We start from the raw sequence: 20,998 nt of genomic DNA, 5'->3' as shown, positions 1-20,998 counted from the left end.
GGCACAGCTGCGCTGCTGTAAGGTCTCCCCATGTAGCCGCTCTTTGCCGGCAGGAGAGAGCTCTCCTGTCAGCATAATTAAACCACCCCCAACGAGCGACATTAGCTATGTCGGCAGGAGAGCCTCTCCTGCTGACATAGTGCTGTCCACACCAGCACTTCTGTCAGTGAAACTTACGTTGGTCGGGGGCTGTTTTTTCACATACCCCTGTGGTAGTGGTAGTGTAGACAAAGCCATAATGGGCAAATACCTTGACATTTTTATACAGAGATGAGACTTTTAACTGCTAAGAGAATAACAAACAATCTGTCCTTTTATTGAAGGCTCTCAGGACGCCTTGGTCTAGAATTTCAAAAGTGACTAATAATGTTGGATTCCTCAATTTATGGTTTCTCGTGATGGGTACTCTAAGAAGGGGCCTGGTTATAGAGGGCAGGTGCTCAGCACTTTCTGAAGATAGGGCTCCTCTAAGGTGTTTCAAGGTGGGCACCCCAAAGAGTGAAGCACTCGAAATCAGCATGCACTTTTGAAAACCTGGGCCTTGGTAAACATATATGAATGGAGCTTATCAGCTCCCCTGTGAGGTTGCTAAGCGGTATTATCCCCATTTTATAGATGAGGAAACTGAAATACAGAGAGATGAAATGATTTTGCATAAGGAAACAAAGGAGGTCTGTGCCAGAGCTGGCATTAGACCCCACGTTGTCTAACTCCAACTCTTGTGCTTTAAGCCTTGGGCAAGTTGCTCACTTTGACTGGATAGCTCGGTTCTTACAGCAGTGTTAAAAAAAACCCTAAAACCAAAAATTCATTTACAGGAAGAGAGAATTGTTGGCAAAGAGCATGCACTGAAACTGCTGTCATCCCGTAAGTGAGCCTATTATGGAATATACATTCTTAGATAGAAATGGAAGTAGAGTTGAGAGAAACCTACCCAAAGTAATTGGGGGAAAAATGTAGGGAATTTTTGAAGTAGCACATGAACAAGCTGAGCACAAATTTAGAATACAGATGGTTATGATGACAGTATTTTATACCGGGAAAATACATTAATATATCCCTAATAAAGAATGACAGCTCTACTAGTCTCTGAGTATTCACCTCCACTCACTCCCTTCTTCGAACTCTGCTTCACCTAGCTCAGTTTGAATTTGGGCTGAGATATATTGTGCCATATGGAAATGCAAAATATGTACATGGTACTTTAAAGACTACAGTAATATGCATAGCACTTGGGGAGTGATTTACATTTCCAAAGCACAGTCAGACAGCAAGCTGAATTCACCCCGGTGTACTCCAGCCGTTACAGCTGTAAGCCATAGCTGCACATGGCCCTTGGCAGTGGACAGTCTAACTGGGGAGGATGGATTTTCAGAAAGCTGCCACAATCTTACAGCAGCCAGTGTACCCCCAAAAGAGGGTGGGGATGGGGAGTAGCTGGGAATGCATTGCTTCAGCACATCCCCTGTGTATCCTCCGCTAGTGTGGTTCCTGTAGAACCACAAACATCCACAAAAGGTGCCCCTCCCTAGGAAAACCACAAAAGGTGAATAATGATGGAAACTGTGCCTGCCAACCCCTAGAGGAGAATCCCCCTCAACTCACTGGGTCAGAAGGGGCCTCTCTGGCAAAGAGAGGTGCAGAGCATGCTTCCCTGCACCGTCAGGAATGAATGCGTCCCATGAGCTAATGAGCATTCCCGATGGATTTGGTTCCATTACATTCTCCTGCATTGCAGGTGTGCGTGGAGGCAATTCTCTGGGTCCCTAAACTCTTGGTGACTGTCGTAGACTATTCCAAAGTCAGTAGTGTTCAAATATCAGCCCCTGAGACTGTGCTAGCAGTGGCATCTTATGAGATGTGATGTTTATAAAGCCAAGTGATACTTGAGTGCATTGTGTGTATCTGTGCAAACTAAGGTAATTATATGGGTAATGAAACCTCATACTTCAGGACATGAGCTGAACGTGTGCCAGGGATAAGAGAGAATTTTCCCCAAGGCAATAAAATCATCTTACGTTTATACTGTGCCTTGCATCCTGAGGCCTCCTCATGAGCTTTCCCAATCTAACAAATTATAGACCCTGTACGGATGAATCTACCCACAGCTGGAAAGCAGCTGCCTCTGGGGTGGAACTCAGCACTTGTTCAGCAACACACACACGCAATAGTTTGAGAGCTGGAAGTGGAGAAAGATAGAGAGTGTGATTGAAACTGCAAGGGGGAATTGAAGTAGGCAGATTGTAGTTCTTGAAGTTTGGAACTGGCTAAGACATGAGGGCAAACATCCTTGTGAGAAGAGACTTCCTTAATGACCTAACCCTCAGTTATATTAACTCATCTGAAACTCCATGCCTCCTGCAGCACTGCATGATTGGTTCATGGGTCATTATCATGGGAGTCCTCTTTCCTCTCAAGCATCAGTTACAGTATTAACTTCTGCTGGAGGCTGAACGTGATGAACAATGTTTTGATCTGGGGCAGCTCTGATACTATAATGGATCTGTTTTTCCTCCTGTGTTTTTCAGAATCTGTTAAAAGAAAATTACCTTGATTAATCTTCCTTCTTATAATAAAAGGAGCTCACTGGGCCTTATCGCAACACTTAAAGGAGTGACTATAGAAATAATTCTAAAACCCATTGGTTTTGCCCATACTGTACCTCCTAGGGCATATAGTAAACATTACACCATTTTCCCCTTGTGTTTGGTTCCTTAGATGAGGCACATGCTTGTGAATACCTGCAGTCTGGAGCACAGCTGATCGCCTTCGATCACTTTGTTTTCACCTTAAAGAGCAATATCGCTTGGCCCCATTGAGCTGCATTTCTCTGCCAGCCAAATAATGAATCTGATTAGGCTGAAATGGTACATGGCTGAACATAGGCTGGCTTGATTTGTACTCTGGATCGCACCCATACATTGTGTTTACATCACCTGGCATTTGTCTATAGCACCCCTTCTTTGTGTTCCTAACCACACGAAACAGCCGTGACTCAGCAGTGCCCAGCAAGAGAGCACACATGGCTCCATTTACCGCCAGATCCCGGGAGGTGCTGAGCGCCTCCTGGGCTGTGTTGGTACCTGAACTCAGTGGGACTGGGAGTTGCAGGTGCTCAGCTGCTGGCAGGAGCAGATGAAGAAAGTGTCAGAGGAGCCCAGTTCTTTCCATTTGTGCTTCCTGCTGTTCTGTTGCCATGGTATCTTAGGTGGTGGTGGTATTTTATTAATCATGGTCATTTGTTTTGAGGGTGAATGGTTTTTTTGCACCCTTCTAATCTTCATGTGCCCTGTGCTTCATGTAGGAAAAGGAAGGTGACTTCAGGCAGTAATAGGGTGACCAGACAGCAAATGTGAAAAATCGGGACAGGGGTGGGAGGTAATAGGAGCCTATATGAGAAAAAGACCCAAAAATCGGGACTGTCCCTATAAAATCAGGACATCTGGTCACCCTAGGCAGTAATGAATTTTGGCCACTACTCACTTGGGCAGGATTTTATCTGGTCAGATTGCCCATTAAAACCCAGGTTGGTAGTGACTGAAATTCATCACTTTCCACATCCTTTGCAAAATTAGTTGGTGATCTCAGCCTGGTTCCTTGTGGTCAGCTGTCTACGTCGCAGAAACATCATCCCTATTCTTGACACTAATTGTGACCCCGTTAGCAGCAGTCATCAAGAACTTAATTAGCAATGCGGACTGAACTGGCCTCTACCCATTGGATGAAGTCTCTCTGGGTCAGGACTGAGGCATATTCGCATTGGCGAGGCTCACCTGTCTGATACATACTGTACTTCTTTGTGGCAATAAAGAAACTGCTCTCCAGAGCCATCAAAACGACACCTTTCTTCTGAATTCACTTTGCGGAGTAATAGACAGTCATTACAATTGGCTGATAAATGACAATAAACCTCCAAAGGAAAGTATACTGGCTTCATAAAAGCTTATTTAACTTCCATAATGTTGGCGTGGCTCTAAGCTTATCTCTTCTCTTCTCTGTAGATGGATAGAATAGGCAGAGACAGGCATGCTGCAGAATATAGATGCTTCTTAATCAGGAAGGAATGGAATAATTTAGGAAAGTTGGTACTGCAGTTAATGACCATGTTTTCTCCCCAAACCAAGACTTTAAAAGCATAATCCTCATTAAAGAGCTATAAAGTTGTCTGCTTAGAGTGTCTTAGCACACAGATGGTTACTTCCTTTAGTGCATTTTAGTGCAATGACCCCTCTGTTTTCTGCAACTATGAGGCTGAGTTTTGCTGCCCTCTGGGCATTATTATTCATAATGAGAGGACAGATTGTTTCTAGATCCCTTTCAAGCTATCAGTTGTTATCCTTGGTGATGAGGAGAGCCTAGGAGGCGCCCAAGTTCCTCCAGCATTGACTCTGTCGCTCTCTTTCCTCGCTGAGCGAAAGGTCCTGGCTGCTGGTCTGCACAGCCAGGCACTTCTGAGTTCCATTCCTGGCTTTGTCACTGTGTTTCTCTGTGACCATGAGCAAGTCACTGAGGACTGCTGTTGCACCTGTGTATCTCATTGAATTTACTAAGCAGCTGGATGTTAGCACCTCTGAAAATCAGATCCAATGACTTGTGTGCCTCAGTTTTCCTATCTTTAAAAGGGGCATTGTCATGTTTCCTTCCCAAACTAATAGGCTTGATCCCCCAGCAGCAGAATTTCATCAGTCACAAACTTGACCCTCCCACTTGCACCATCAGCTTCCCTGTAAACCAAGATTAATCAGATCCAGATTCACACTGTACGCTGAAACAATCTGGGTCTTCCTTCCACATCACTTACAAACAGAGTTGCTTTTTTATCCAAGTTCTCTGTAAAAGAGTTCTGCTAGGTTTATAATTCCTCTTTTTCCCTGCCCTTTCTGTGCATTTCCTTGCTTATTAGTGGAACATTCCCTGAGTCACCCATCGTACACTTGATGAAGCTTGTGATTCCCTGCATGGTGACACAATGCAATAGTTACTCTCAGTCACACAAGTCAAACATGGCCATTCTCCTTCCTTCCCCCCCCCCCCATGCACTTGAGGAAACTACACTTTTGCAGATATGGGAGGTGGGATTATAGCCTTGTGCAAAGGCAGAAGGATGGCCTGTTGATTAGGGCACTAGCTGGGAAATTGGGAGACACTGATTTGCCACAGACTTGTTGTGTGACCAGGGGCAAGCCCTTAATCTATTTGTGCCTTAGTTCCACATCTGTAAAATGGGGATATTATTATTTCAGGGGTGTTGGGAGGATAACTACATTAAAATATAATTATCTAGGTGCCATTCGATGGATGGATGCATAGATTGGTCTCTGAGGCATCCACTGACGGAGCCTTAGGTTATTTTCCTTTGTATCAGCCCTTTTATTTGCCCTGATGAGTTTTTGGACTAAAAATGCCTGATATAATTGATTGGCTGCACCCTGGTTATGCGCACTAGAGGCTAATAAATCAGTTGGATGATAATGAAAGATCGTGCCATCTGTCTGCTTATTTAATGGAGTGTCAGCAACATACCAAATAGGAAGTAATTGGATTGACAGACATAAAGCCAGTTATTAGTCTGTTGTTATCTGATTGGAAAAAGCATGCGGCGGAGCACAGAACTGTAGCAAAGCTAATCTGATAATGTCTGTTGTTGCAGGCGTGAAGTCTGCCACGCCAAATTCATAGGCTTTGAAACCCCCAGCCGAATGGAGGGTTTTTTTGCATTTCCATCCTCTTTAAATTCATCTTTGCATTCTTATTACAAATCATTATAATGCAATCTAATAAAACACAGTTTGCATAAAGATGGTGCCCATTTATAAAGCTGTCACCACAGCCACTCTATTAATAGAGCCATTTTAAAGATTTATAGTCAGCATATGCTACTTTTTACAGGAGTCCATACTGAGGAGTTGTGGGATTTCAACATGCAAGAATGTGCCACCAGATCAGATTTAAAAATAATACTAATAATAATTAATTTTTAAAAGCTACTCTGTTCAGAAAGTAGCATAAAATATTGATCTGTTATGCATTCTAGATACGGTCATCAACAAACCTCATTTAATAAGGCATTCAAGGGGGAAAAAGAGGATTTACCATTTGATGGGAAACAGTTACATTAACGTAGAGTGAAGGTTGCTTGGTGGTATGTCGTACGCTTGCAGAATGTTGAGAGCAAAACTCTTAACTTCTGAAATCCAGCAAATGCACAGTTAAGGTTGTCTATTCAGCCTTAACTTTGCCCTCTTGCAGCAGTGCCCCAATATGCTTTGTTAACACACACACATGCCTTTACTTGGCCAACCCCACTGTCACTGAAATGTACAAGCTCTTCACCTCCTTTTACAACCATCACTCTCACCCATGGGATTCCATTCCATCTAACTCTATTAAAGGAGAAAAAGGGGGAAAACAGAGTTGCCAACCCTACCTTCCCTCTACCCTCTTTGAGCAATGCCTCATTATGCACATACTCACACTGGCTCTTTTGAATACCCCACTAGCTGCCAATCATCATCTTTAGGCACCTAAATAGCTTTACAGATCTGGTCTCCAAAGTGTTTTACACACACCATTTAATTAAGCATCACAACACTTCTGTAGATCAGCCGTGGGTTAATATAGATTGATTTTCAAGGTTGCTTAAATTGTAAGCTCTTTGAAGTAGGGGCTACCTGCATTTTGTGTGTATTTTCTGTCTTTTACAGTGCCGGATATATTGTTGATTAGTTGAAAAATATTCTACCCATTTTATAGACAGGAAAACTGAGGCATTGTCCATAGTCACATAGCAAGTCGGCAGCAGAACTGGCAATAGGACTCAAGAGGCCTGACCCACAGCTCCCTGCTCTGACTGTTAGACGATGCTCACAGCTGTTGCATCTGCCTTAGGTTCTTGTAAATAAACATACTGCAGAGCCCCTTTTGGACATGCTTGGTACATTCATCTTTTGCTTCTGCAGTCTTGGGTTTAAATTGTACCTGAATCAGCAGTAGGTAACTTAGTTCAGCTGTTTCTTTGGATAATCACCAACATCACAAACCCACAGTGAAACATAGGGCTATTTGGCACAACGCACGGGCTTTGCTCAGGTGCAGGCTAGGATTGGAATAGTTCGGAGTGCTGCAGGTCAGGGTTTGTGGTGCCTTGGCAGTAGGGTGACCAGACAGCAAGTGTGAAAAATTGGGACAGGGAGCGGGGGGGTAATAGGAGCCTATATAAGAGAGAGACCCAAAAATCGGGACTGTCCCTATAAAGTTGGGACATCTGGTCACCCTACTTGGCAGAGAGGCGGGGGCTTAGATTGGAATCAGAGTTGCAGTGGGGTGTGATGCAGTGCAGCATTGCTATCTAGTGCAGGGAGAAGCTTGCCCCGTGTGTGCTTGCGCTGCACCTTGCTTCAGTTCTGTGGATCCTCAAAGTGCATAAAAACAAAAAGTATTTCAGTAGCAACTCCATTATCATAGAAAACATACAGATAATCAAAGTGAGGCACCAGGTTAAAGGCTGAATGTATTGCTCTGAGTGTTCATATTATCTTGCTCTGCATTATAGCTCTCTGCTCTCCCCATTAGCCAAGCATTGTACTTGCTGAAACAAAATCAGAGAAGCAGAGTGCTGTGCATTTTTCAGAAAGCTCTTTTACCTTGATGCGAGTAATAATAATAATTATACTCTGCTTTTCTACAGTGCCTTCTCTCTCAGGAGCTCACAGCACTTTGCAAACATTACTTAAGCCTCACAACAGCACTGCAAAGGAAGTAAATATCATTAATGCCACTTTACTGAAGGGGAAACTGAAGCTCACCTAGAAGAAGTGACTCCTTCCAGATCTCCCAGGGAGTTGTTGGTAGATGTAGGATTTGATCAGCAGGTCTCCTGATACCCAGCCCTATGTTCTAGCTAATATTCCAGGGAACCTTTCACCTGCTTATTAAAAAGACCAGAAGGAGGAACAATGCATATAGGGAATCAAAGTACATTTCTGAGAGTAAATGTTATGTGCCCAGAATCCAGATACCATATTGTTCATAGCACAATTTGTTGTATGGGGGAGTGTGACCTGCGTCGGTTGGCCCACCAAGCCGCTAGGGGGTGGTGGGGAGCTACTGTCCCACTGGCCGGCTTGCGTCACGCAGTCTGCCACTAGGGAATTAGTGGAGGGAGGGACACCGGCAAGGGTCTATAGCGCCCCTCAGGCAGGGGGGGCGCTGGCGAGAGTCTATAGCGCGCCCCTCAGGCAAGGGGGGTGCAGGCGAGAGTCTACAGTGCGCCCCTCAGGCAGGGGGGCGCCGGCGAGAGTCTATAGCGCTGTCGGGATTCTGCTACCCGAGGCGGGCTGGCCGGGGTAGGGGAACGCAGGCCCACCCAACTCCACTGCGTTCCAGCCCAGGGCCCTGACAGTGGCAGGGCAAGGGTCCCACCACTGGGTCAGCAGGGTCCCTCCGCAACACGCTGACCAAATAGACTCACTGCACTGTGCAGTTCTGTCCCTGGGCTCCTTCCTACCCGATCCTTGGAGCGAGTCCCTCCGGTCCCTCCAGCTCGTCCGGGTACTCATCTGCTGGCAGCTCCAGCTCCCACTCCATCTCAGGCTCCTCCAGTTCCTCTGGGTACTCAGCAGTGGGCAGTCCTGGTAGCCCCTGTCCTTCCTCCAGGTCAGGTTTCTCCTGGTCCAGGGACCGGCAGCAGGGTCTGAAGGGAACAGCCAGCGGTCTGCGTCTGCCTCCCTCCCTGGTGCTGCCCTGAACGGGGTAAGGGCCCCCCGCCCTTTGTACTTCCTATTCCACCCCTCCCCTTCCGGGAGGCGGAGTAAGCTTGGTCTGGCCCCGCCCCCTCAGGCTGAGAGAGTGGCTCTTTACCCTCAGGTTTGGAGGGAAGCCACCCTGGCTCCATACAGGGAGTTTATAGTATAAATGGCACCAGTTACAGAAGCCGCCATATAAAAATTGTTTACATTGATGCAGCCCATTTCATTCCAGAAGCTCTCAGACTGCACTGCATATTATATATGAAATGTATACTATGTACTGTAATGTAGCCAGCGCTGGGTGGAGAGTAATAAATAGACCGCATGCTACACAGTGGTGGGAAAAGAAGAAATTTTGTCCAAGAGCAAGACCCCATTCTTATAGAAGGGGGCACAGTGTAGTCAGAGTCCACAAGGTGCCGAGAGGACCTGGGCTTTTAAGGCCTAATCAGAAAGATGCCAAACCACCCCCTTTCTCCCTGCCAGTAAACTGCATGGAACTCAATTTATGTAACTTGGAAGGATGAAGTGCTTAGAAGGATGAATTGAAGGGAACATTTATGTGGGGGGAGCAGCATGGTGCATTGGTTTCATATCTCATACTGCGCTAAATGTAGCAGAGCCAGAATTTTCTCTTCACACTGAAGTGCTATAAGGGAAAAGGCCTCTCTGTGTGTGTATGTAGATTTATCTGATGAGATGTACTACATGATGAATAAATAAGTGCCTCAAAAGGCCCAGCTCCCTTCACTATCTTTATAAAGCAGGAGTTCAGACGAGAATAAAGATGCTGAATGCTGGGTTAATTTTGTTTGTGGAGAATTGGGAAGTCTTCTCCTTCCAATGCAAATTTCCTAAAATATGCTCCACTGGGATGATTTTCAACTTGATGCTGGGAGCCGTGTCATAATTCACTGGTGTCCCTGGCTTGTCTTTGCCAGTAAATAAGTATGTTGGTCGTCATGAATAATCAAAGAGCCCAGCACCAGTGAATTAGAGCAATATTGTCAGTCATTTCTGAATAGTCATCCAGAGAGGCATCACAGTGGCAGTGTGACATGGAGAGAGAGGAAAAACCCTGCTGGTTTATTACAGATTTATGGCTAAACAGTTCAGTGTTGGCAAGTCAACTGTTAGTTCTGTGGTGGTGGATGTTTACCAAGCAATTGTTGCTTTGATTCTTCCACCAGGGGTAACATGGTAATAGTATCTAGAGATAGAAATGGAATAAAGTTAGACTTTGGATGCTATAAACTTCACAGGACCATATTCCACTCTCAGATACACCAGTGGGAATAGGGAAGAACTCCTGTGAAGCCAGTTGCTTTACATGATTATAACTGGGATCAGAATCTGGCCCAGATGACCCTAGAGTTTCTCTCAAATTTCAGAGTAGCAGCCGTGTGAGTCTGTATCCGCAAAAAGAACAGGAGTACTTGTGGCACCTTAGAGACTAACAAATTTATTTGAGCATAAGCTTTCGTGGGCTAAAACCCACTTCATCGGATGCATGCAGTGGAAAATACAGATTTCCAGACTCACCGCACTGAATAATAGAAATCGGAGACAGAAAAGAAGTGCCAGTTAGGTCATTTAAATCCATTCTTCTGCCAATGTTCTCCATGATATATTTCCCAATGCTTTGCCCCGACTGTGACATTTATATCCTTTTCACAGCTTTCCTTACACAATAATGGTTTTCAGTTCTTCTGTCTTGCTGCTATTGAAACAAAGCTGACTTCCTTATGGAGGGTCGGAAAACTGTTTCAATTTACCACCTTAGGAAGAATCACCTCTGAATATCAGTTAAGTTCTGGCAGCTGCCAAACAACTCGGAGATATGCAGCAGCTTCCTGAAGCTTGCTTGTGTCCTCACAAGATATTAGAGGATAGATAATGTGTGATCTGAGTGGTAGTCAAATAACCTTTTCAAAAACTTTTTATCAGGCTGGATCTTGCTAATGTTTGCAATACGTTAATTACACTGTGCAGGCTTTGTTGTGGAAATCATTACTTCTGTAATGAGATCCACCTCCAACATGATTAAAATAAAAAGAGACGGAGAGAAGCTTTGGAGCAATGCATCTGAACTACTGCTCAGCTGAATCAGAGCAGAAAGATATTTTCACTTATGCCTAAGCTTGTTAATGAAGATTTCCTGTGTTAGGAGACTGCTGAGATCCAGACCAGGTGGACCAAAAACTAATGTATACAATAGCAGAGCCCTCCTTTTTAGTGGGGTCTTTCCTCTCCTGGATGCACATGCCTACTTCCTATTGAAGTAAATGGGACTGGCTTGATTGCATAGAGATGAGAATTAGGCCCTCTGGGTTAAAACTGGAAATGGACTTTGTTGTAATGCAGTACTACCATTAAAATGAGCTAGCCAAGTAATGAGGGAGGGTAATAGATGCCTGTTCTACATCATTTCCCCTCTCCTATGTATTTACAATGTCTAATTCAGGGCTCAATGGGAAAGACTCTCATTGACTTCAATGGGAGTCGGATGAGATCCTTATATTGTAAGCTCCTTGGAGCGGAGACTTTTTTTGTGTCAGTAAAGTGAAGCTGATGCCTCTGGCTCTGTAGAAATAACTGGGAGAAGCCAGGTCAACCTGTTTAGCATTGCGTTTTACAGGTATACTATGTTTTTGATAGTATAACCCATGCTTAGATAGTGTGACTCTCTGTACCCCTCCAGTGGCTAGTCCACATATAGACACTTATGAATCTGCAACAGCCTTTGAACTATGGAACATGGGGTCTTTAGCTTAGGCAGTAAGTGCTCATACTTTTTACATCCAGAGTTCCTGGGTCCAAGGAGCCCTGGCTAATCATCCTATGCTCTAACCACTAACACCACTCCCCACTTTGATTCAATGTAAGAAACAGCATTCTATCATAGCGGTACTTCAACTAATCTAGAAACTTGTGATCTGCAGGAATTAGCTAGTTACTAAACAATAGCTGCTTCAGCGCAAATTACTTGTAAAATACACCTTTTATTCTATGTACTCACATGGCCTCCATCACCAAAAATATCTGAGTACCTCACAACCATTAACAAATTTATCCTCACAGTACCGCTGTACAGATAGGAAGTCTTATTAGCCCATTTTAAAGATGGGAAATGGGGGCAGAGTGAAACAACTTGCCTAAGAATCACACAGGGAGTCTGTGATAGAACAAGCAAAGGAACCCAAACCGCCTGGATCCTAGTGCTTTAGTCACAAGATCATCATCCTTCCTCCCTTATCCTGCTATAGGGACAAATCCAGAAGTCTTTACTCATCCAAAAAGCTTATTGAAGTCAGTGACAGTTTTTCCTGAGTAAGGACTTCTGATTTGATAGATTTTCTGGCCGGAAGGGACCGTTACGGTAATCTATTGCCTAAAATACCCTACAGAATTCTGCCCCATCACGTTTCACTGAACATAAGTTTCAGTTCCAACTGGTACCACAATGTATTACAGGGGCGTGCTGTATATAAGCCTCTCCCACACTTCTCTATCAGGTGTATTGCAGTCTTGACTGGCAAACTCTATTTTCCCAGCACTGAGCAGAGATTAGCCACCCAGCCAAAATGTGCTGTGCTTTTGTGATATGGGCAGAAGCTAGTGACCTCAACCAGGTTTGAAGACAGGTCTCCGCACTCTCTACTACTTTAGACCACAGATGAGCTAACTTGCATTAAATTGACACCAAGGCCTGGTCTACACGGGGGGGGGGGGGGGTTCGACCTAAGATACGTCGACTTCAGCTACACTATTCTCGTAGCTGAAGTTGCGTATCTTAGTTCGACTTACCTCCCGTCCTCACGGCACGGGATTGACAGCTGCCACTCCCCCGTCAACTCGCTTCTGCCTCTCGCCGCGGTGGAGTTCCGGAGTCGACGACAGAGCGATCGGGGATTGATTTATCGCGTCTACGCTAGACGCGATAAATCGATCCCCAATAGATCAATCACTACCCGCCGATCTGGTGGGTAGTGAAGACGTACCCCAAGTTACTTCGATGACAGATGCCTAAGATTTAGTGGTCTCCCTTTAAAACTTGCAAGTTTTCTTAGATAACTGTTACCTCAGCATTTTGCCACATTGCCTGGGTACTTCCTATAGTAAGTGCAGGGAATCCTTCGCATAGTGACATCAACTTAAGTATTTATCTGAGAGGAAGCTGACAGGCTTTTAAATACAACCACCATGGACGAATCTCAGTAAGGAGTTTTGCCTACACCTTCCGTTAGCTTGTGCTCTGTCACCTAGGTGGGAGCTTGAGCTTCCATTTCCTACATACTATTCCCTGCACACAGTCTTTTCGTGTAGACAGCTGGTTTATCTTCCATATGGTTAAGGTATTTATCATTAGCCCCTTCCTCAGAGATATATCAATTCAATGGTAACTGGTAATACTGTAACCAAAATAATTCCCAGTGGTCTAGTTTTTCTGTGGAAGTACTGTGCATTCCATCATTTTAGTATCTACTCAACTGATGGGTCTTCAATGGCAAATGATCTCTGGTGTACCTAATATGGCGGATGTTTTATATTTACTATACTACGTACATATGTAATGATCAGAACCACTTGACACTTCAAGAGCCTCAATAGGATTTCACTTCAAGAGCAAAGAAAGGAATGAGAGGATGAAATGGAATGAGGATTGTGTTGAGAATTGGGTTCTATTCCAACGAGATGGTTTTGTCAACCAACTTGGTACATGAAATAGCTATTTAGGGGGATGGAAAAAAGCAAGCCAATTATTTCATCGTAAGCAGAGTGTTATAAGCAGCTCCGTAGTATCAGTTTCATGGGATGTTGTTTAATCACTTCTCTCCCCATGCCATATTCTCATAGCTGCAGTCAGTAGGGACATTTGATCTGAATCCCCCTAGTTATAAAGGAGAGAGGGTGTCTGTCAGGATGTTCTCTGTGTGGGTTCTAGGATTTATTAAGTATCTGAAGGGTGTGATCACCAAGGAGGAAGAAAAAATTGTGTAAGGTGACACATGGGCATAACAGGATGAAACGAAGAGAAGGAAATTTAGGTTTAATATCACAAAAAACTTCCCAACAGTGAGATCTATCAAGCTGTGGAATATTTTATCAAGGGAAGTGATGAAAACATCCACCACTTGGGATATTAAAATGTAGACAAGACAAAGTATTCAACAGTGTAATGAAGGGAACAATTCTGCACCAGCAAGGGGATTGACTGCATAACCCAGTTTGTTTTAATCATTTCTTATTTCTGTTTTTAGGATTAAACTTTAAAATGACTCCTTATTTTGTTATTAGATAAATACATATACAGGCAACAGGGAAGCAGTTTAAGTGTCGACCAGTGAAGTAGAAGTGAAAGTACTGAAAATTAGGGATGCAAAAATTCTACCGGCTCATCTAGTCCATCCACTATGCTGTTGTAAGATTGGTCCCTAGGGAATGATTTCCAATGCATTGTACAGTCTCTTTCTGAATAGTATGAAGCTTCCATCACTTCCTGGGGGTGCCTATTTCACAGCCTCATAGACTTCACAGTTTATTAATTCCTCCTTCTAATCAATCTAAAATTACCTTAAAGGCTGAAAAATGATTTTGGGAAAGCCATTCACAATGAAAAGCTTTTCAAACACCCTTCTTCTGCTGTGCTACATACAGTGAATTGAGCTGATTTGGGTATGTCCTGCCAATTGTTCTATCTATTTGTCTACCCTTAGATTGTGATCTTCTCCTAGCTGATGCTGTCCCTTCTTGAATGTATGAAAAGCACCTACCACATCATGGGAACTACCGTACATTATTATTATTAATTATAATAATACAAAATAGTCTACCGTGAAATAAAGATGAAATGATTCTGGAGTAGTTGTGTTGTGGGGATTAGCTAGTATATAATAGGCAGGTTTTTCAAAAGCACCTAAGTAACTTAGGAGTACAAATCCCATTGAATTTGGGACTTATGCTCCTAAATGATTTAGGTGCTTTTGAAAATCCAATCCAGTTGTTTATTTTGGGGGCACTTTCAGGTAATAGCTTCATTAGTTAAATCAGGGTAGGCTTCATTGAAGTTGCTGGTGTTACTGGAATTCAGTGAGGCATTTTCTCTATTTTTAATGACATTTCTTTTTATTAGAGGTTTAATAACAAAAGGAATAAACACCTAAGCATTGGACAAATGATATAAGTTTCTGAATCAATCTTCCGTTTTTTAAACACATACAGTATAGGTAAGGCAGCCTTCAAAGTTGGGAGTTAGAATGACTTAAATATTCTGAAATGATGTGCTTTTTTTAAAAAATCCAAACGACTGTCATTTGCAAAAAGGCACTTCATTTTACCTAAAGTGCTTTTCTGTCTACAGGGAACACTTAATTGTAGTCACAAATCACCTCAAATGCTTTCATAGAGAGATAAAACAAGTTAAATTTGTATATCACTCTGCAAGCGCAGGTTGTGAATTGGATATGAGATGCAGATTTCCATTTTTTCCTCATCTTTTTAGGATCTCCATCCCATGCAGACATTTCACAAAAATGTATGTCTGATCAGTTGAATCCCGCTTAGCTTCATTAGGATTTTGGACAATTACCCTGGAGTATATGCAGTGACCATGGTCCAGGATCTGATGATGTGCTTGGTTTGCATTTTTATTTGGAGAAAGCTTTGGAGCATTTTACAGAAGGAAGAATGCAGTTATGTTAAATAAGTGTAATTACCAAGTGTTAGGGGAATATTCTTGATGCGCCATATGACTTATTCTCACCCATCGAGAGAATGCACCCCACAGTGCGTTAACCTTTATGGGTTTTTCTTCAATTTTCATGTGCCAGTGAGAGATGGTTTTAAATGAGGCTGGTGATACTGTTTCTTGAATCCCTTGTAAATTGCATCTGAAGGGTTCTTTTTCTAGTAAAACAATCTAAGCAGACCATTTGAATCAAAGCTCTTCCTTTGAGGCTTCATCCCTTCTTTATGGTCCTGTTTGGCAGCAAAGTGTATCTAAAATCTCACTCTTTGGAAAATAAAACGAAAATAGTAGCTGTTGAAATGATCTATCATAGAGCCATTTTCACCATTGTGATGATTTCTTATGGGTTTTTTTTATTTGGATTTATGGAAAGGCATCTGATTCCAGAGGCCGATTGTCACACAGTCATGTGTGCAGCACACACTCGGCTGTGCCTCATTTGAGGGTTTTAATCCAGAGTCAAAAGTTTTCAATTATTTAATTTTTAAACCATTTTATATTGGTGAGTTTTTCACTCAAAATGACTTTTTTTTTTTTATCCTATTCTCTGGGTGGGATGACTGAGGGGGTGAGCGGAGTGAGGAGGATTTTTGGTAGATATTCTTGTGGAGATATTTATTTAATGATGATGGTCACTCAGTCAAATATCTCATGTCTGTTGTGAAGATCAGAAAGTGCCTAGGGTTCAGATAGGTATTTGTCATAAATTGAAATAAATAATAGTCTATATACGTGCGTGTCTGTCTATAAAATATTATGGGTCAGGCTGGGAGCTGACTAGGACTTTCCCTGAAATTGCAGCTCTGGGCTGCTTCAGGCTGTTCAGGTCCAGCCATCTGAACTGAGAGCGGGAAGACTCTCTTTCCTGAGCTCTCAATGGGACCTGCCCCTGCTGGGCCCAGGTCTCTGGAGGAAGAAGCTGCCTAAGTCAAATGGAGAAGGGCCAGAAGGAAGAATGGGACGGGGGGACAGGGAGTGTAGGTGGAGGGGTGACTGGTGGCCAGGTTGCTGGGTAGGGTTGCCAACCCCTGCCCCGCCTCTTCCCCCAAGGCCCCGCCCCCGTCGCCCTTCTTCCCTCCTCCCCCCATCGCTCACTGCATTTCCACTCTCCCCTCTACCCAAGTCAGGAGGGACTAGCCTGCAGAGCCAGGGCTGGGAGCTGCAGTCGCCCAATGCAGGTAGGAGGCAGCCCTGGCTGAGTAGGGGCTGGTGCTGGTAATGACCTGGCACCTCCCCGCCCGCAGTAACCAGACTTCGGATGTCTGGTCAGGTGCCCTTTTCAACCAGACTTTTCTGTCGAAATCTGGTCACCTGGCCACCCTATTGCTGCGGGAGAGACAGATCAATTAAGGACATGGGTGAAGAGGAACGGGGATTGGCTGGGCATGGAGACGGAGGAGAAGCAGCTGGGGAGCTGGCAGGAACAGGGAGTAGGTGGGCAAGGAGATTGGGACTGGGTATGGGTGGAGACTGGGTCAGGGAGTCCAGAAGAATGAGACGGAGGATTTGTTGAGCAAGGAGTCTGAGATTGGGGTTGATTAGGTGAGGAGAATGGGGCCGGGACAAGCCATGGTGTGAAAGTGACAAGACTGAGACACAAAGATAGATTGGTGGGAATGGGGTAAGAGGGGTCTGGAAGGGAACCCAAGGATCCTGAGACTCCTCGTTCTTCTGCTGTTAGCAACTATGTGTGAAATGCACTGGAAAAGTGCCCCATCCCTCGCTAGTGCTGATCCACATAGAGGATGACAACCAAATAATACTATGTTATTCCATTAACTCAAGTGGCAGAGCTTGGTGTGATGGCTCTAAAGGTTTTAACCCTGTTGTTCAGTACACAATCTTGATTCATTCCCAGAGCAGGTCCATCCCGTTCACTGAAGGAGGGAGGAAACCTGGAAAAAAAATTTATGTGATCATGTAATTGAAGACCGTATGATAATGCATACTTGCAAGGGGGCCGAACTAATGTTGTACAAATAACCTTAATTCTGGCATTTCCTCCCTTTTGAGTGCCGACTTTGCAACCTTAATAATGTTCTTTTAATATAGGGGGGTTTGTGTGTAATATATTTTCCATGAGATCAGTTTTTTAGTGAAATCATAAATAGTGAGGTCAGGGGAAAATCACTTATAGCATCCACCCACACTGCTTAGCTGTTCTCTTTGAGATGATATCCTTATTAGGTTTTTACTCAATCTTTTCTCATGCAAAATCCCCACTTACTTTAATGGAGTCTTTTGAACCAGTGAAAATTTCAGTGTTTCACTGTCATTGCCATTATCATTTAATCCTACTGTTCTTGAATATTTGCAGTGATGGTTCCTCAACCATATCTCTCGGTCATCCATTCCACTGCGTATTTGCTTTGGCTCTTAATAACTTTTCCCTAATATTTAGCTTGAATTTTCTTTCCTTACCTTTAGACCATTGTTCTTGGAAGCTTTGCTGAGCAGTCTTAAGTTTCACACTCCCTAAATCATCTCTGCCTATCAGCATTCACATGCACTGTGATTACTTTATGGTTCGCGTCAAATAAAATACAAATCCCTTAAAGCACCGCGGACACGCTTCTGGCCCTTACTGAGTGATAATGAGCCACTGTCGCCCTGTCTGTGCCAAGAAATTACATAATATTAGAACACATGGTTACCTAACCTGGTGTAGTTTCCTGATGTAGACAAGGTGATTGAAGTGGGAGCCTTAGCAGAGTTTTGGGTTAGAAATTAATGCACGAGGCTGGGAACTAAGAATTCTGTATCTAATCCTGGGTCTGATACCAACTCTTCCTGTGGCCTTTGGCAAGTCGTTTACACCCCATTCCTACGGACAGTTATGCAAATGCTCAAACTGTGAACATGTGAGTAGTCCCTTTGACCTCAATGGCAGTATTCATCCGCTTAAAGCTTAGCATGTGCGTATGCATTTGTGAAACTAAGTGCTCTGTCTTGCTTTCCTTACCTGTAGAACAAGGATACTACCAGGGGCACTGGGAAGGTTAATTCTTATTTCTAAAATTACTTTCCAGATCAGAAATGCTCTGTAAGAAGCCCTGTGTAAAGAAGGGTATCCATATAAAGAGTGATATGAACATTGCAAACAGATATGGGAACAAATATAAAAGCACAGTGGGTCACAGCTTAATCATGACAACTATCCCCTTGAAGACATCAAGAAATGTCAGTCCACAGAAGTTGGTGACATTGGGTGTGTTATTTCAGAGATAGGCCTCTTCTGCCTCTCTCTTGCTTCATGACTCTGCAGTTTCCCTGGTGGATAACTTTATTCGCTTTATCGATCTGTGCAAATAAGGGAATAAACTGCCTTCCTTTGTGTTTCTTTCCATGTGCATTTTGCTGGGGGAAGTCCCACTGCAGCTCTGACAGTTGAGTGAATTTTCAAAGTTATTGGACTGAATGGGTCCCCATGCGGATGCTGCCTCACCCCATATGTGTCATTTTAGACTGATGAAGTCAGCAGAGTGTAAGCATTGGGGAACAAATGGTTTATATCTGAAAGAAATCATGCTGCTGAAATTGACAGGGGACACGCTATCAATTCTGCTAAGAGAAGTTACCTCATCTAGAGAACTACGTGTGGAAGTAGAAAATATCGACAATTAAGAAAATCATATTGATCTGTTCAGGGGGCATAGTAACTGCTAAGACATCGCTGATAAATGCTGGAAATGTCAGAAATGCCTCCGTTCAAAAAATCCTTCCCATGGAGAGGAGGGATGGCCCAGTGGTTAAGGGACTGACTTGGGAGACTTAGGTTCAAATCCCGGCTTCACTACCGGCTTCCTGTGTGATCTTTGGCTTGTCATTTAATCTCTCCGTGCCTCAATTCCCCCCCCTGCCCCCAAAACAGGGTTAGTAGCACTGCCCTGCATCACCAGGGTGTGGTGAGCGTAAATACATTAAAGTCTGCAAGGTGCTCAAATACTGCCATAATGGGAGCCATACGAGTACTGTTGATTGATAAATCAATTGTGATTTCTCTTGTTATCGTCCTCAACACTTCAAGAAATAAAGAAAAAAAAATGACTCACTTCGGTCATTTTGGATGTAGATCAAAGAAACCATCTTTGCCTTGAGGGTGTCACTTTATTGATTTGAGAGGAGGTGGTTCCTGAAAAAAGCAGCTGTCTTGGCCAAGCAAATTATGTCAGTGAAATACAGATGTGTTGATGGAGAAGATGCTAAAATTTTTGAGGAGGGTGGGACATTAAGTGGGGGGCGATATTCGGAAAAAGGCAGCATGCCTTCTGCATGCATATAAGTGAATATTCCACTTCTCCTGGAATAAAATAATAATACATAGCACATATACAGCATTTTTCTTCCAGGGATCAGTGAGTGCATGAGTAGGGGCACTGTGGCCAAGTGGATAGAGCACTGGACTGGAACGCAGGAGATCTGGGTTCTATACCTGGTTTTCAGCCTGGCTGGGAGACTTTGGGCATGTCATGTCACCTCTCCGTGTCTCGCTTACCCTGTTTGTAAAAATGGGGATAATGATACAAAACTCCTTTGTAAAGTGCTTTGAGATCTGCTGATGAAAAGAGCCATTTAAGAGTGAGGGGTTGTTATTGTTCAAAATAAAGTGGAACATAATTTTACAGAAAGGGAAACTGAGTCATGGGTAGGTAAAATGATTTGCCCAAGTTCACATGCAGGTCAGAATTTTCAAAAGTGACTAATGATTTTGGTTGCCTCCATTTTAAGTAGATTCTCAGCCCATTCTGAAGATCAGGAGCCTTTAAGAAATCTCAAATTGGGTACAGTCAAGGGCGTAGCTGGTGATAAACTCAGGAGACCTGCCTGTGTCCAGTGCACTCTGTTAGAACTCCATTGCCTCTGAATCTTACAACTCTTTCCCGCCAGCTCCCATGATTGATCCTGTGTTCTCACACTAGCTGTATGCATGGGACATTACAATGTGTAGGTCATGGTAATTGTATTGTGTGGCTAAGTATGATTTCCCTTTTTATATTTTAGATTTATTCAGGAGATTGAGCATGCCATGGGCCTTGGCCCAACCAAACAATGTCCGCTCCGGGAGTTCCTCACCATGTACATCAAGAACATCTTCCTTAATCAAGTCCTAGCAGAGATCAACAAAGAGATAGAAGGTGTCACCAAGGCATCCGACCCCCTGAAGATATTGGCCAATGCGGACACCATGAAGATGCTAGGAGTTCAACGGCCTCTTCTGCAGGTACCCAAGCTGAGCAACTCGCCAGCATTTTTCTGTTGTCACATGCCTGTGGCTGTATTGGCAGCAGAAGCAGTGTGCAATTTTTTTTAGAGAGAAGTTTTAGGGTACATCTACACTACAGGGGGGACTCGATTTAAGATACGCAAATTCAGCTACGTGAATAGCGTAGCTGAATTCGACGTATCACAGCCGACTTACCCCGCTGTGAGGACGGCGGCAAAATCGACTTCTGCGGCTTTCTGTCGACGGCGCTTACTCCCACCTCCGCTGGTGGAGTAAGAG

General features: G+C 43.8%; 1 protein-coding gene across 2 annotated transcripts in view; it reads left to right on the top strand.

Annotated features, from left to right (window-relative positions):
• Positions 1–20,998, top strand: part of EXOC4 (exocyst complex component 4) — a 610,394-nt gene that overhangs the window by 415,876 nt on the left and 173,520 nt on the right. For both annotated transcript variants that reach the window (XM_034764261.1, XM_034764251.1), the window contains one exon: positions 20,497–20,716. In XM_034764261.1, coding sequence (XP_034620152.1) covers positions 20,497–20,716 — 220 coding nt within the window. The remainder of the gene's footprint in view (positions 1–20,496; positions 20,717–20,998) is intronic.

This window comes from Trachemys scripta, chromosome 1 (genome assembly GCF_013100865.1).
Source record: "Trachemys scripta elegans isolate TJP31775 chromosome 1, CAS_Tse_1.0, whole genome shotgun sequence".
Classification (NCBI taxonomy): Eukaryota; Metazoa; Chordata; order Testudines; family Emydidae; genus Trachemys; species Trachemys scripta.
Note: the sequence above shows the minus strand (reverse complement) of the source record. Positions and strands in the feature narration are given on the sequence as shown.